Here is a 16864-nt window from a genome sequence, read left to right as displayed (position 1 = left end):
GCCCGCTAATACAGTAATCAGATGCAGCTGTCAAAGTTGACAGCTGCATCCGATTACCGTATGCTGCAGAGATCTCAATGAGAGATCAATGCACTTACACAAAAAAGTGTTGTTATTAATAAAAAGCCCCCTCCCCTAATAAAAGTCAGAATCACCCCCCTTTTCCCAGGTTATAAATAAAAGTAAATAAATAAACATGTTTGCTATCGCCGCGTACGTAATCGCCCAAACTATTAATTAATCACATTCCTGATTTCGCACGGTAAATGGCGTCAGCGCAAAAAAATCCCTAAGTGCAAAATTGTGCATTTTTGGTCGCATCAAATCCAGAAAAATGATAATAAAAAGTGATCAAAAAGTCGTATATGCGCAATCAAGGTACCGATAGAAAGAACACATCATGGCGCAAAAAATGACACCTCACACAGCCCCATAGACCAAAGGATAAAAGCGCTATAAGCCTGGGAATGGAGCGATTTTAAGGAACGTATATTTGTAAACAATGGTTTTAATTTTTTACAGGCCATCAGATACAATATAAGTTATACATGTTATATATCGTTTTAATCGTAACGACTTGTGGAACATATACACTCACCGGCCACTTTATTAGGTACACCTGTCCAACTGCACGTTACCACTTAATTTCTAATCAGCCAATCACATGGCGGCAACTCAGTGCATTTAGGCATGTAGACATGGTCAAGACAATCTCCTGCAGTTCAAACCGAGCATCAGTATGGGGAAGAAAGGTGATTTGAGGGCCTTTGAACGTGGCATGGTTGTTGGTGCCAGAAGGGCTGGTCTGAGTATTTCAGAAACTGCTGATCTACTAGGATTTTCACGCACAACCATCTCTAGGGTTTACAGAGAATGGTCTGAAAAAGAAAAAACATCCAGTGAGCGGCAGTTCTGTGGGCGGAAATGCCTTGTTGATGCCAGAGGTCAGAGGAGAATGGGCAGACTGGTTCGAGCTGATAGAAAGACAACAGTGACTCAAATAGCCAACCGTTACAACCAAGGTAGGCAGAAGAGCCTCTCTGAACGCACAGTATGTCCAACTTTGAGGCAGATGGGCTACAGCAGCAGAAGACCACACCGGGTGCCACTCCGCTCAGCTAAGAACAGGAAACTGAGGCTACAATTTGCACAAGCTCATCGAAATTGGACAGAAGAAGATTGGAAAAACGTTGCCTGGTCTGATGAGTCTCGATTTCTGCTGCGACATTCGGATGGTAGGGTCAGAATTTGGCTTCAACAACATAAAAGCATGGATCCATCCTGCCTTGTATCAACGGTTCAGGCTGGTGGTGGTGGTGTCATGGTGTGGGGAATATTTTCTTGGCACTCTTTGGGCCCCTTGGTACCAATTGAGCATGGTTGCAACGCCACAGCCTACCTGAGTATTGTTGCTGACCATGTCCATCCCTTTATGACCACAATGGACCCAACATCTGATGGCTACTTTCAGCAGGATAATGCGCCATGTCATAAAGCTAGAATCATCTCAGACTGGTTTCTTGAACATGACAATGAGTTCACTGTACTCCAATGGCCTCCACAGTCACCAGATCTCAATCCAATAGAGCATCTTTGGGATGTGGTGGAACGGGAGATTGGCATCATGGATGTGCAGCCGACAAATCTGCGGCAACTGTGTGATGCCATCATGTCAATATGGACCAAAATCTCTGAGGAAGCTTCCAGCACCTTGTTGTATCTAGGCCACCAAGAATTGAGGCAGTTCTGAAGGCAAAAGGGGGTCCAACCCGTTACTAGCATGGTGTACCTAATAAAGTGGCCGGTGAGTGTATGACAAGTCAGTGTTACCCCAGGGCGAACGGCGTAAAAACACATATCCACTAAAAACACAAAATGTGTTGTTTTTTTTTCAATTTCACCACACATTGAATTTTTTCCTGCTTTTGCAGTGTATTTTATGCAAAAATTCAGCCTGTCATTGCAAAGTACAATTAGTGGCGCAAAAAATAAGGGCTCATGTGGGTTTCTAGGTGAAAAAATGCAACTGCTTTGGCCTTTTATGCACAAGGAGGAAAAATCGAAAACGCAAAAATCAAAATTGCCCCGGTCCTTAAGGGGTTAAGTATCTATCTATATGTATCTAAAATATATTATGAAATAAATTATTTTTTTTAGGTTCAGACACCTGGTTCAGAGTCTTTCTACATTGGAGTGTGCTCTCCAGCAGAGAGTGCGGCAGCTGGTAAATGCGGTGGGGCTGTGTGTCTTCAGTCTGGAAACACGCCCGTCTCTTTCGGCAATACAAATGCAATGAAGTTAGAATATCTTCACCAAGATGATATCATCAAACTCCAGTATGTTGGCGGAGACCCTTGCCCTCCAGGTAGGAAACCCCATTGTAATGTTCACTATTCTTGGTAATTTGTTTGTTTTGTTTACTATTCCTGGTAATTTTTATTGTTTTGTTTTTTTGTTGTTGTTGTTGTTTGCTATTCCTGTAATTTTTTGTTGTTGTTTGCTATTCTTGATCAACATTTCCCCCCCTTTTTTCATATTAGTGACTGAAAGTGGTGATCCCTGCCTGTTTCCATTTACCTATAAAGGTAAAACCTATAATGCGTGCACTACAGACGACAGACAGCGCTTGTGGTGCGCAACAGCTGCCGATCCTGAGAGATCTGGAAAATGGGGTTACTGTTCTTCAGGTTAGTTTCGCTTTCTGTTTGTCAGGTGGAACATCTACACTGTTCTACGTAGGGCTGGCATCACGTCATGTCTATGTAATTTATAGCAGGGATGGGAAACCTTCCACCCTCCAGCTGTTGCAAAACTACAATTCCCATCATGCCTGGACAGCCAAAGCTTTAGCTTTGGCTGTCCAGGCATGATGGGAATTGTAGTTTTGCAACAGCTGGAGGGCCAAAGGTTCCCTATCCCTGACAACGTGAAATAATGGAAGATTAAAAAAAAAAAAAAACGCCTTATCATCATTATTCTTGTTCCATTGCTTCCTTTCAGCCACTGACAACAGGCAGTCCACCATCTTGTTTACATGCGATGAAAATGCCGGAAATGGATCTCCTACTTATTTGAGTGACACCAAAGGATGTTCGGCCGCCTTTGAATGGAAAACGCAGCTAGCCTGTCTTCCAAGGAAATTGGACTGCAAGTTTATATTCAACCACCAGACGTATGACCTCAGAATGCTCTCCTCCATATCCGGACACTGGGATATTACAGACAAGGGTGATCGGTACGTGTATGATCGGTTATACATCGCTGCCCTCAGTGGATAGGATCCTAGTGGGCTTTTCTTACTATTGTCTGTGTTATTTATAGGTATTATCTGAACCTTTGCCAAAGAGTCCACAAAGGGCCCAGTGCCTGCTCGGAAACGGCAAGCGTGTGTCGGGAAAGTAATGGACGTGTCCAAGTTTTAGGGCAAGTTCATACACAGACTGTGACATTACAAGGTAACTGATTCATGGGGGACACAACACTGTGATAGTATGATGGACTCTGTGGGCTTCTCCTTCCTAGCAGGAGTAGTCTGTGACCTCTTCTGCTGGGACAGACAGAGCTTCATGTTGTGAATTCACCGCCAAATGTTTTAAAGTGTCACTGTCGTTAAAATTTCTTTTGCAGAAATCAATAGTCCAGGCGATTTTAAGAAACTTTGTAATTGGGTTTATTAGGCAAATATGCCATTATCTGCATTCAAAAAGACTTTCCCCAGGTCCGTCCCCCCCACTCCCTCCTCCTCTCTCATCCACTGCTCATTATCAGGTAATCTCTACTCTTTTTTACATCAGTCGAGCCCTGTGTAACCTATGGAGAGGGGAAGGGGGAGGAGGGAGATTAGTCGGCAGCAGAGAGCAAAGGATTATACAGCAGGGAGCCGCTGAAAGTCGGTATTCAGAGGTCAGAGAGGTCAGTACTGACTGTCAGAGGAGAAAGCCTGTGATGTAGCTGTAAATTAACTTTTTGTTGTCCTGTTTTGGTGCCTCATCTCCTTCTACCCCTCCCCATAGAGAACAATGAAGACAGGGGGGAGAGCTTCAAACTGCTTTTTCATGATAAAAAAGCATTTTTCGGCTAATAAACCCAATTACAAAGTTTCTCAAAATCGCCTGTACTATTGATTTGAAATTTTTTTTTAATGACAGTGACACTTAAAGAGTAGGGAGCCAAACCTTGTTATAAAGTCTGATAGGTCTGCCTTGGGGACCATACAAGTGAGCGATTACCAGATGGGAATGTATTCCCACAGAATCATGGATCTTGAAAAAGTGGACACATGACAGTAGTGTGAACAGAACCCAAATCTGGCAAAATAGCTCAAACATAGTAATTAAAGGTGAAGTCCCACATACGCTAAAATTGGCAGGGACAAGTAAACTAACCCCTCCTCGTAGTGCTGCCGACGGATCCTGTTCACAACAGCTGGGGTCCTGCAGCTTTGATAGCTGTAAAGTCACATCCCCGACTGAGAGATTGCCTGCTCAGTCACTGACTGGCTGAAGAGGTGATCGCTCAGCCGGACCATGACGTTGTTGCTGGAAGAGCCAGGTACGTGATGTTTCCAGCAGAAGATGACAGCTGGCTGCTGCGAATGGGACCCAGGAGCGACGCAGTGGAGGCTGGGAAAGGGTGAGTTTACTTGCCTGCTGATTTTAGTGTTCATGGGAGAAGTCCGGAGTCTGACCTTTTTTTTTTTTTTTTTTTTTTTTTGTGGCTGAACATAACATGCACCTACCTCCCTGGCTTCAGTGCTTGGGTCCGCTGTCCCTCAGGCACTTCCTGTTCTGAGCAGGGACCCCTGGTCGTGACCTGTCCGGCCCACTCAGCCAGTCAGCAGCCGGGGGACCGTGACTGGAGCGGAGGACAGCCAGCGGACCCCAGCGCTGGAGCCAGGGAGGTAGGTGCATGTTATGTTTAGCCAAAAAAAAAAAAAAGTACAACCCCGCACTTCTCCTTTAAGTAACTTTTTCCATGTAAACACATTCAGCTATACAAAATACTGATGTATATCTCTGATTTATACCATTAGCATGATGTGACGTTATATGGGTGGTCTTCAGCACAGGCCCTGTCAGTCAGTGAATGTGATGCTCTCTCATCATAAGCTTTATAACCCTTCTCTGCATCCACCAGATAAAACCATCTCGGTGACCTATACACATGGAGACCTGTGCAAAGATAAAGAGAGATTCTCCACTACTATATATCTGACCTGTAACGATATAACCAGCAAGCCTGTGTTACAGAAGTAAGTGCTACCTGGCAAGATGATTCTTCACATATAGAATTGTTTGACTACTTGTCCGCAGAGCCACTGGACATAGATCTCTCATCCTGCCCTTTATAAGGCCACAACTGGCCGAGCCGCATGTTGCATATTGTGTGTAGGTTGAGAAACCACCTCCTTCCTTTTATTAAAATTCTGACATTCAGCATGGCTGCTCCTCCTTTAAAGGGGTACTCAAGCAAAAATCTTTTTTCTTTCGAATCAACTGGTTTCAGAGTTATATACCTTTTGTAATTTACTTCTGTTTTTAAATCTCCAGTCTTCCAGTACTTATCAGCTGTTGTATGTCCTGCAGGAAGCGGTGTATTCTCTCCAGTCTGACACAGTGCTCTCTTCTGCCATCTCTGTCCTAGTCGGGAACTGTCCAGAGCAGCAGCAAATCCCTATAGAAAACCTCTCCTGCTCTGGACAGTTCCTATCACAGACAGAGAAGGCAGCAGAGAGCTCTGTGTCAGACTATAAAGAGTACAGCACTTCCTGCAGGACATACAGCAGCTGTACTGCTGAAGGAGATTTTTAAACAGAAGTAAATTACAAATCTGTATAACTTTCTCAAACCAGCTGGCTTGAAAGAAAAAGATTTTCGACGGAGTACCCCTTTAATTTCACAACCAGGCAACTGTCATTGTTGACATCTACTGCGTATAAGTAGCTTTATAGACAAGATAAATCATGACAGTATATGTGTGTGTATATGTATATATATATATATATATATATATATATATATATATAATATATATATAAATTATATAATGGCTGTTTACCAGTATCCTGTCTGTCATTTTAGGATTGAGTCTTGTCGCTATTACATTCATTGGGAAACCCGAGCAGCGTGCGCGGTCATTCCAAAGGAAGTCACCATGACTAATGGAATCATCAATCTAGAAAATGGAATAAACATTAACTTAACCAAGATCTACTTCAAGTAAGCGTGGTGTGTGATTACGTGGGCTTCATCCCGTTTACAACCGTCATCTCATGATTGACATCTGTCATTTGTGTCTATGTTTCCGGAGCTGTTATAGGCAACAAAATACAGTGATCTGCTATAGTAGATCTGTAGCTATAACATGTAATGGGGTGTAAAGTTATTGACTGGAGACGTATATACAGTAGATTCCCCATAATCAATATACCTCTACTGTCTCTAGAAACCTGTAGATATTCCTCTGTCTAGTGGGACCCTATATGTAAAATCCCTTTAAAGGGAACAAATCAGTATATAAAACACCTATAAAGCAAAGTAAATGTACTAATAGATCACCCAGCTCCCTAGCATATGCTTATAGCCTCTGTCCCTGCCTGCAATAATCTGCAAACTTACTTTAGTAAACCTCTCTCTCTGCCCATACCGTTTCCAGGCACTCACCTCTACACGTCTGGCCACGGACAGCCAGTCACTATTGCAAATGAGCCCCCTGACTAGTCATCTGGGCGTTGTCGTTCTTCCAAATAGGCACGGTCCCAGGCAGCGTCAGCGCTTTAACGTCCCTCTGAGTGTGACTAGTGACTACTTGGAGGAACAACAACACCCAAATGACTAGTTGGGGGCTCATTTACATACAGCGCGGGTCATTTGCGGATTATTGCAGGCAGGGACTGAACCTATAAGCATATGTTAGGGACGTGTGCTGGGTGATCCGTCAGCACCTAACTTTATATGCATTTTTTTTTTTTACTGATTGGTTCTTTTTAAGATGTTGAGAGCATATAATCGGAAATCATAACTCCGACTGTGATGCACTCATCAAGTCGGCTGCTTCACTTCCTGTCACTCCTCCCAGGATGCCAGGAAAAGCTGTATCCACGCCTGGGAAAATTCTCCCAGTTTCCCGAGATTGGATCCAGCTTTTCCCTGGCACCCGGGGTGGAGCATCTGGGAGCGGAGCAGCACTGACAGCCAGCCGACTTGATGAGCGGAGCAGCACTGACAGCCAGCCGACTTGATGAGCGGAGCAGCACTGACAGCCAGCCGACTTGATGAGCAGAGCGCTGATCCAACCAAGCTCTTTGCTTCGTTTAGATGAGCGACTTGCTTCTCTCTAATGCCAATAAATCTGGCAACTAGGCAAGCCTGGCCATGATCAGATCCCAAACAGAACCTGAATATGGGGCCAGTCCATAGCAGTCATGGTTTTCCCAACACCAATACAAATAAATGCAGCAGCGCCTGTCTGTCAGTCAGACGTGTAATGGTAAGTGCCCCGGCTCCAGCGCTGATGCTTACCGATGCTCCGGCCACCGTCTGGTTCCTGGTTAGCAAGAGGACCTGGGACGTATGCTTCCAGCCCGCTCAGCCAGTCACAGGCCGGGGGACCAGCACTGCAGCCGGGGCAGTAAGTAAATGTTTTTTTCATCCTCCCCAGCACTTTTGATTTTTTTTTTTTTTCAATCTGCCGAAATTGTCCTTTACTGCACATTTAAAAAAAATCGGACCCCATCACATGTAATATAGACGGCCTAAAACACACTTTTTTTTTTCTCCCCTTCCACAGACCATACACGGCGAGTGGTGATATAAGACCCAATGCTGATCAGTACGTCTATGAGATTCAGCTTTCTGGAAGAGAGAACTCGACCTATCAGACATGTAACAAGGCCAGTGTGTGCCAAGTCAAGACTAAAGGCGGCTTCACCAGAGCTGTGGGCTCAGCTGGGAAGGCCAAATACTACCTGGATGGTAAGAAGACGTTTGCTTTTATCTGATAAGTTAGAATCTCTCTGTTATTCTAGGATAGAAGCTGCATGGAGACGGCATGTGCAGCAGCAGCAGTTTTTGTTGTTTCTGTCTCCTTACATGTTCTATACACAGTGCTCTGTATACAGTGGAGAAAGCTGCAGCGCTACTGCCCTCTACTGGTCCTGTCATCATGTGACACCTCCCAAAGTCTAGTGGGACCCTGTACAGCTCTTACAGTATACCTACAAAGGCCCATTTACTTTAATGGAATGAATGTAGTGCACTGCTGACTACAGTCTGTTTTCCAGATGTATACTTCTATATTGCAGGATTGGGAAGCATGATCTGCTGCACTACCTAATCCTGCAGAATAAAAGTATACGATAGGGAAATGAACCTATTGTAGTCACTAGTAGGCTGTGATCAGAGGCGTAGCTTGGATTCAAGGGGCCCCTATGCACAACACATAGCACTGTGCATATATCTATCTATCTAGGCTCGATGATGTAGCCAAAAAATAAAATCTCTTGTGTGCCACAAGAGTGACTGGCAGGGCAGGGAGCCAACGGCTGCTTGCTCTGTCAGATCACTGTATTTATCTGTAATGGCCTATTAGGAGCCCTTATGGTTAAATACAGAGGTGCAGGGGCAGACTACCTTCTGCTTAACCCCTTATATACTGCAGTATGTAATTGACCCAAAGTTCACTTATATGCTGCAGCACAAAAAGGGGTTAAAAAGCAGAGAACAAAGAGCTCTCTGCTTCACTGCTCTTGAACTGATATCCCCTGACCTCTGCCTAATTTAGCAGCTGAGAACAGAGGTCAGGGGTTATCAGTGCAGTGAAGCAGAGATCTACTTGTTTTCTGCTTTTTAACCCTTGTTTGTGTTGCACATGTAAGGGTCACTTACACAATGGAGTACATAAGGGGTCAAGCAGAAGGATACAGTACGGCTTTTACCTCCCCCCCCCGGCCCCCCATAGCATCTGCCTGCCCTGCCTCTATGGTAGTTTCGCCACTGGCTGTGCCGGGGTGACAGGCTCCCGACCCCTCGTTACAGCCCCCTATACTCACCTGATCTTGCCGGGTCCCGCTTTTGGATCCGGTCGGGTCACGGAGATATCAGCTCCCGAAGCCCGGCGCGCTGACAGGAGAGTCCGATGTCCATAGAGAATGACGGAGCATCGGACTCCCCATTCATTCTCTATGAGCGTCGGACTCTCCTGTCAGCGCGCGCGCCGGGCTTCGGGAGCTGATATCTCCGGGACCCGACCGGAACCAAAAGCGGGACCCGGACGGATCAGGTGAGTATATGGGGCTGCAAGGGGGGTCGGGAGCCTGTCACCCCGGCACAGGGGTGACAGGTCCTCTTTAAAGAGGGTATTCTGCTCAAACATAACTTTTCATGTTTTAGCCCACTGTGAGACTAACAATTCCTTCCATTCTTGTTATTATCTATTCAGTCTCCTTCCCCCAGTTCTGAGCTGCTGCTTTCTACTGAAAACACAAATATCTCTGTGTAAGCTTTTCTCTCCACCCTCCCCTCCTCCACCCTCCCTTCTGAGGCGACAACTTTTTAACGCAGGGAGGATTAATCACATGCATTCATTGATTAACCCTCCCGGTATTACAAACAAATTGCAGATAAAGCCAGTCAAGGAGGGGTAGACAGAGAGAAAAGCTCACACAGATTTTTGTGTTTTCAGCAGAAAGCAGCAGCTGAGAACTGGGGGAAGGAGACTGAATAGATAATAACAAGTACAAAAGGAACTGTTAGTCTTACCATGGGCAGCAACGTATCATAAGTTATGTTTGAGTGGAGTACCCCTTTAATGCGCACAACCCTCGTTGAATCCAATGGGGGTCTCGGGCATTATGGCCTCACCGCTGATCCGGCAGCGGGTTGTCATGACACAGTGAAAAGGCTCAATGTGACATATATTAGTATACCTTCTTGACAGTATATACCTTCAGTTTAGGGCCTGAGCATGTTGAGAGCTTGGGAAGTATACTGTACACGTGCTCTATTATCTTCTAAAAGAGAAGACCGGCGTTTTAAAAAAAAAAAATCATCAGCTGGCAGGAGCAGGGGGGAACATAATATACAAACATTGCTTACCTCTCCCTGTGCCTGTGATGCACCACGGGGCAGGCTTCGGAACCTCCACCGGAAGCGATCCAGGGCTGCAAAGGCACAGGGAGAGGTGAGTACTAATTGTTTATTATGTTTTCCCCTGTGCCCTTTTTTTTTTTTTTTTTCTTTTTTTAAATAGCCGGACTTCTCCTTTAACTGCTACAACTAAGCAATCCATGGCTGAATTAGTTTCTGTATTCCTATATACTCTATATACTTTTTTTTTTTTTTTTTTTTTTGCAGATGATGATTTGGATGTAGTTTTCACCTCAAACTCAAGGTGCGGTAAAGACAAAACAAAGAACACCACCTCCTCCATATTGTTACGTTGCAGCCCGTCGCAGGGAGAGGGAGAGCCGGAATTCCTACATGAAACAGCTGACTGTCAGTATTTATTCTCCTGGCACACCTCAGCGGTTTGTCCTCTAGTGTAAGTAACTAGTTCTGCAGCAACTATTATTCGTAAGTGCCTTTGTCTGAAGAGTCTGTCATGTTAAAGGGGTACTCCGGTGAAAATCTATTTCTGTAAAATCAACTGGTTTCATAAAGTTATATAGATTTGTAATTTATTTCTATTTAAAAATCTCCAGTCTTCCAGTACTTATCAGTTGCTGTATGTCCAGCTGTTGCTGTATAGCAACTCCCCATAGAAAATCTTTCCTACTTTGGACAGTTCCTGACATGGACAGAGGTGGCAGCAGAGAGCACTGTGTCAGACTGGAAAGAAAACACCACTTCCTCCAAGACATACAGCAGCTGATAAATACTGGAAGACTGGAGATTTTTAAATAGAAGTAAATTACAGAGCTATATAACTTTTTGACACCAGTTGCTCTAAAAGTAAAAAATTTCCGTCAGAGTTCCCTTTTAATATTGTAGCTTCCCACTTGCTGCCTTCTCACTTTTTAAAAAAATAAAATGTAGATATTAAATGATATTCTACATTCATATATTTTGTACTTGTACAGGCACATTTATAGATTTCTTCTTAGATGACTTGTATATTGCCCTCTGTGTTTTACAGTCCGGAAAGCAGTCATGCTACATCCCACGATGATAGCCAGTATCAGGGCCTGTCCGGCAGGAGCCAAGCTGTGGGCGCCATTCTCAGCATTCTCCTAGTCATTCTTGTAGCCTGTTTAGTTGTACTATTGTTGTACAAGAAAGAGAGAAGGTAAGTTACCTCAATGTGATTGACTGCCAGGTGTAGAAGTGATAGAACTAATTTCTCAATGGCCGTTACTATGGCCGACAGTGATTGCTATTAGATATCGACTTCTTTTCTTGTGACCATTGTTTCAGACCTCTCCTTTGACAGCTCTGACTTCAGGGGCAGATACACTGTGTGTGCAGTCAGGGTAGCTGAATGATGTTTCACATTCATCTCAAGGGGAGAGTCTGTCTATTGTCTATGTCCATGAGTCTTGCTGTAAAGCATGTCACTTAATGCTGTTAAAAAACAGCCCAGGCAATATGGCCGCCCCCATAACAATGTACAAATAATGAAAATTAAAGTCAAAATAGAAACAGATTAGAATAAAAAGATCAAGTTTTAGTATGTGATTCTAATCAGTAAAAGAAGATTTAGGAGACACATTCTCTTTAAATGTATTTTGCTAGGTCTCCCTCCTACATAATGACTGGTAATTGTTAATCTGTCTCTGCTGATTCATGGTCGCTCATGTTTCTAACCGTCCCTGTGATTCAGTTTATAATTTGCTTAAATGATGAGTTTCATGCTGACGGCTTTATGTTTATTTTAGGGATACGGTTATGTACAAGCTAACCAACTGCTGCCGGAGAAGCTCCAGCGTGTCTTACAAGTACACCAAGGTAGTCACCGCTTCCAATGATATCTGGGGATGCAAAAAGTAACATGTCCCATCTGTTTGCCAAATGTTAGCGGACACAGCAAGTCTTCAGCCAGATTTTCCATTTGTTTTTTCAAATTTTATTGAGACAAAAAGAAAAGGTCCCCGATCCTTCAGTACAAGTAATCCAGGACAATATCCAGTATATAAGGAGACAGATTACAAAACTAGTATACTAGAACATAAGCAACCTACCCCAAGTAAGTAGGTGGGGAGGGTAAAAAAAAAAAAAGGTTTAACACAATAGTGAACATCAGAGCAGGAGCAGAGGGGACTATAACAGACTATCCCAACTCACCACTCCATGTGCCTCTTCAGCCCTTAATCGCCGCTCCAGGATCTCCTGCAAAGCCAACGTCACAACCTTGTCAATGGACTGCCCGCTCAGCCAGTCAGTGACTGGGGTGGGACACTGCTGTAACTGATTGGTTGAGCACGCAATCCATCAGCCAGGACGGGCAGTTTCCCCCGAGACACGCAAATGCCTTCTGGCAGGGGTCCCGTGCATCCCGGGCACAGGGAGAGGTAAGTAATGATTGGGTGTTATGTTCTCCCCTGCCTGCAGGACTTCCTTTTTTTTTTCTTAAAGGAGAAGTTATACAAATCACCAATATACACTTATTACATGAAATTCTTATAAAGTGCTTTTTTTCCCTGCACTTACTTCTGCATCAAGGCTTTACTTCCTGGATAACATGGTGATGTCTCTTCCTGGATAACATGGTGATGTCACTTCCTGGATAACATGGTGATGTCACTTCCTGGATAACATGGTGATGTCACTTCCTGGATAACATGGTGATGTCACTTCCTGGATAACATGGTGATGTCTCTTCCTGGATAACATGGTGGTGTCACTTCCTGGATAACATGGTGGTGTCACTTCCTGGATAACATGGTGATGTCACTTCCTGGATAACATGGTGATGTCACTTCCGGGATAACACGGTGATGTCACTTCCGGGATAACACGGTGATGTCACTTCCGGGATAACACGGTGATGTCACTTCCGGGATAACATGGTGATGTCACTTCCGGGATAACATGGCGATGTCACTTCCTGGATAACATGGCGATGTCACTTCCTGGATAACATGGCGATGTCACTTCCTGGATAACATGGTGATGTCACTTCCTGGATAACATGGTGATGTCACTTCCGACTCCCAGAGCTGTGCGGGCTGTGGCTGCTGAAGAGGATGATGGCAGGGGGATGCTCAGTGTCCCTCCAGTGCCCTGTGTTCCTCAGTGTCCCCCTGCCATCATCCTCTCCAGCAGCCACAGCCTGCACAGCTCTGGGAGTCGGAAGTGACATCACCATGTTATCCAGGAAGTGACATCACCATGTTATCCGGGAAGTGACATCACCATGTTATCCAGAAGTGACATCACCATGTTATCCAGGAAGTGACATCACCATGTTATCCAGGAAGTGACATCACCATGTTATCCAGAAGTGACATCACCATGTTATCCAGAAGTGACATCACCATGTTATCCAGAAGTGACATCACCATGTTATCCAGAAGTGACATCACCATGTTATCCAGAAGTGACATCACCATGTTATCCAGGAAGTGACATCACCATGTTATCCAGGAAGTGACATCACCATGTTATCCAGGAAGTGACATCACCAATATTTTAATAAAAATTTTCGCCAGACTTTTCCTTTAAATATAAAGGAATCTTTATTAGACTCACAAAATGTTAAAAACAGCTGTGTACCAATGTGTTGAAAAGAGAAGCACCATGATACATTGTCTCCCTAGCGCCTAGTAAAGACCAAAAAGTATGGCTACCCCTCACATAGATACCCCGTCACATAGACGGTAAATAGCAGTAACATGTGAAATATGTGCCAAAAGCCAAAGCTTAAAGGGGTGTTCTGGCAAAAATCCCCCTCCTCCAAATAAACTGGTCTCCGAAAGCTACACAGTTTCCTTTTAGAGGCCATTCCTGTTCCAGTTTTATTTAGCTTTTATTCCCATTTATTTAGGCGTCTCCATACTTTCTAACCCCGCTGTATCACTACAACCACACAGCCTATGTATTAACCTTTTTCATAGATTTTTAATTTGCCTCTTTACATTGTCCAGATCAATACAGAAGAAGAATTGGACAATGAAACAGAGTGGCTGATGGAAGAAGTGTCTGCAAACCACGGAAAACCACATCACGAAAACGGTCACGTTCGGAGCGTCAAAGCCGGAGCCTTCACGTCGCTGCACGTCGATGATCTGGACAGTGAAGACGAGGTCTTGACTGTCCCCGAAGTCCGAATACACTCTGCAAGAAACAAACAGAGGAATACAAACCGGTCTTTAGGCCACTATGCTACCGGCAGTGACGAGAACTTGATAGGTGTAGCTAACGGAGGACAAGAGCACGCCGGAAAATCCAGATCCGGTCAGCGTAAAAAAGAGGCCGAGTCTACAATAGCGTCTTTTCACGATGACAGCGATGAGGACTTGCTTAACGTCTAGTGCACCTCCGCGCTCTTCATCCCTCCTCCTAATTGTGCCTAAAATGAAATCTTTGAATGGACAACGCTACCGCAACCAAATATGCGTATACTTTTCTCTTTTTTTTTAACCTTTTTATAGGTTGAATTAAAATCAATACATGGGAAGACAGGGAATTTTTGTTTCTTTACCATTTGGTTTACAGAAATGATGGTGGAATGACGTGGAATTTCTGCACTGAAAACTTTGGGGAAGATTTACGTGCAGTATTTTGTTTTAGGAATCCCTGCACTAAATGGTAAATGGAATCGTCGGAACTTCCTTTCTTACTACTACTACGGGAGCTGGCATCTTCTTAGGTAAATTGCTCTTTGCCATCGATAAAAGTCAGAAGATACAAGCGATTTCTGTTCTGTCGGATCCTCTGTCTCTGGCAACACAATCCAAGTTTGATCTCTTATTTATTCACTTGAACTACAACTCAGGTTGACTGAATAAAGCATTAATACTATTCCTGCCGGCAGGGTCTCTCATCGATGAAGGGACAGATCAAGAAAATGCACTCCTCGTCGGTACGATTTGCAGGTACCATGGTGTTGAAGCCAGACTATGATTTCTCGTGTTAATAATCTTTTAGGTTTAAGTGGTAAATTTTGAAGGAGTATTTCTTCTATAAATATATGTACATATTTGCTGCTGTCCTGTGCATGGTGTCCAATGGAAATAATAAAGTATTACAGAGTGTCGAGAGAAAACAATCGTTAAACTTGAAGCAGAAATAGGAGAGCCGGATGCGGCGTGCGATAAGTTGTATTGAGGTAATCTGCTTAGGATTTGTTTTTCATGCCAGTTACTCAATCCCATCATATTTCTAAGCGGATACCCTACAGATGCCTTAGTCTGCATGGACGGACTTTAAAAGTGGTATCCAGTTTGGACATCTTTTTGTTGTGTTCCGTAGTGATCAGAGAATGTTCTGCGGCTGTGTTCCGTAGTGATCAGAGAATGTTCTGCGGCTGTGATCCCCGGTGATCAGAGAATGTTCTGCGGCTGTGATCCCCGGTGATCAGAGAATGTTCTGCGGCTGTGATCCCCGGTGATCAGAGAATGTTCTGCGGCTGTGATCCCCGGTGATCAGAGAATGTTCTGCGGCTGTGATCCCCGGTGATCAGAGAATGTTCTGCGGCTGTGATCCCCGGTGATCAGAGAAATGTTCTGCGGCTGTGATCCCCGGTGATCAGAGAATGTTCTGCGGCTGTGATCCCCGGTGATCAGAGAATGTTCTGCGGCTGTGATCCCCGGTGATCAGAGAATGTTCTGCGGCTGTGATCCCCGGTGATCAGAGAATGTTCTGCGGCTGTGATCCCCGGTGATCAGAGAATGTTCTGCGGCTGTGATCCCCGGTGATCAGAGAATGTTCTGCGGCTGTGATCCCCGGTTATCAGAGAATGTTCTGCGGCTGTGATCCCCGGTGATCAGCTGTATAGGCAATGTTCAGTATCTCTGTAGTGCCAACACAGAGGCAATAAGACATACACAGCGTGCAATGGAATCAATGCAGTTCATCCAGAAAGATGTCTTAAAAAAAAAAAAATTCTCCTTATGGATCAGGGTCCTGACCAGGGAACCAACCCCTCTCCCTAGCAATTCAATTCTCCCTAGGGTATCGGGAATTGGTTTTCTGAACTAAACCACTCCTATTCAGCAAATTGCAAAATGCCAAACCTCTAGATCAGGGATAGGGAACCTTGGCTCTCCAGCTATTGCAAAACTACAGCTCCCATCATGCCTGGACAGCCAAAGCTAAAGCTGGAGAGCCAAGGTTTCCTACCCCTGCTCTAGCTGCCCTTATATAAGTAACAACTGTAAATCCATAATGTTAACAACATCCAGTGTCCTTTTCAAAGACATTTTTCAACATATTGTGTTTTGTTTTTAACCTTTTGCAATTTTTTTTTTTTTTTTTTGCTTCTAGATTTGTGTAGCTTTTGCTCTGTTCAAATCTAAAAAGTAGCGTTCAGGGTATATATCATCATACTGGTACTCATTGGCATACTATGTCTCTGTTCAATCTATTTCCAAGCATATACTGTTGTTTTATAGAACTGCTCTTTGCAAAATAAAAAAATAAATAAAAGATAAAGCTATATGCTCGGTAATGGACCAAATGTAGTCACTATGTTCAGTACATTTACCTGAATAGACCTGGCACACTGCAGTATACGCCAGCCTTTCTCCACTGTTATGCTAATGTATACCTTAAAGAGGCACTGTCATTTATATATATATATATATATATATATATATATATATATATATATATATATATATATATATATTTTAAAAGAAAACAACAGGGGATGTGAATTGAAAGCAGTTTTGCAATATATTCTCGTATATACATATGACCACTAGGTG

At 44.0% G+C, this 16864-nt stretch overlaps 1 protein-coding gene across 1 annotated transcript in view; it reads left to right on the top strand.

Moving 5' to 3' along the window:
* Positions 1-15558, top strand: part of IGF2R (insulin like growth factor 2 receptor) — a 79012-nt gene extending 63454 nt beyond the window's left edge. Inside the window, exons 38-48 of the mRNA XM_069955435.1 lie at positions 2158-2365; positions 2541-2687; positions 3001-3235; positions 3322-3455; positions 5137-5251; positions 6081-6218; positions 7789-7973; positions 10353-10539; positions 11134-11283; positions 11873-11942; positions 14081-15558. Of these exons, the coding sequence (XP_069811536.1) occupies positions 2158-2365; positions 2541-2687; positions 3001-3235; positions 3322-3455; positions 5137-5251; positions 6081-6218; positions 7789-7973; positions 10353-10539; positions 11134-11283; positions 11873-11942; positions 14081-14467 (1956 nt within the window). The 3' untranslated portion in view covers positions 14468-15558. The remainder of the gene's footprint in view (positions 1-2157; positions 2366-2540; positions 2688-3000; positions 3236-3321; positions 3456-5136; positions 5252-6080; positions 6219-7788; positions 7974-10352; positions 10540-11133; positions 11284-11872; positions 11943-14080) is intronic.
* Positions 15559-16864: the final 1306 nt, after the last annotated feature.

Source organism: Dendropsophus ebraccatus, chromosome 15, assembly GCF_027789765.1.
Source record: "Dendropsophus ebraccatus isolate aDenEbr1 chromosome 15, aDenEbr1.pat, whole genome shotgun sequence".
Classification (NCBI taxonomy): Eukaryota; Metazoa; Chordata; class Amphibia; order Anura; family Hylidae; genus Dendropsophus; species Dendropsophus ebraccatus.
This window is presented reverse-complemented; position numbering and strand designations above follow the sequence as displayed.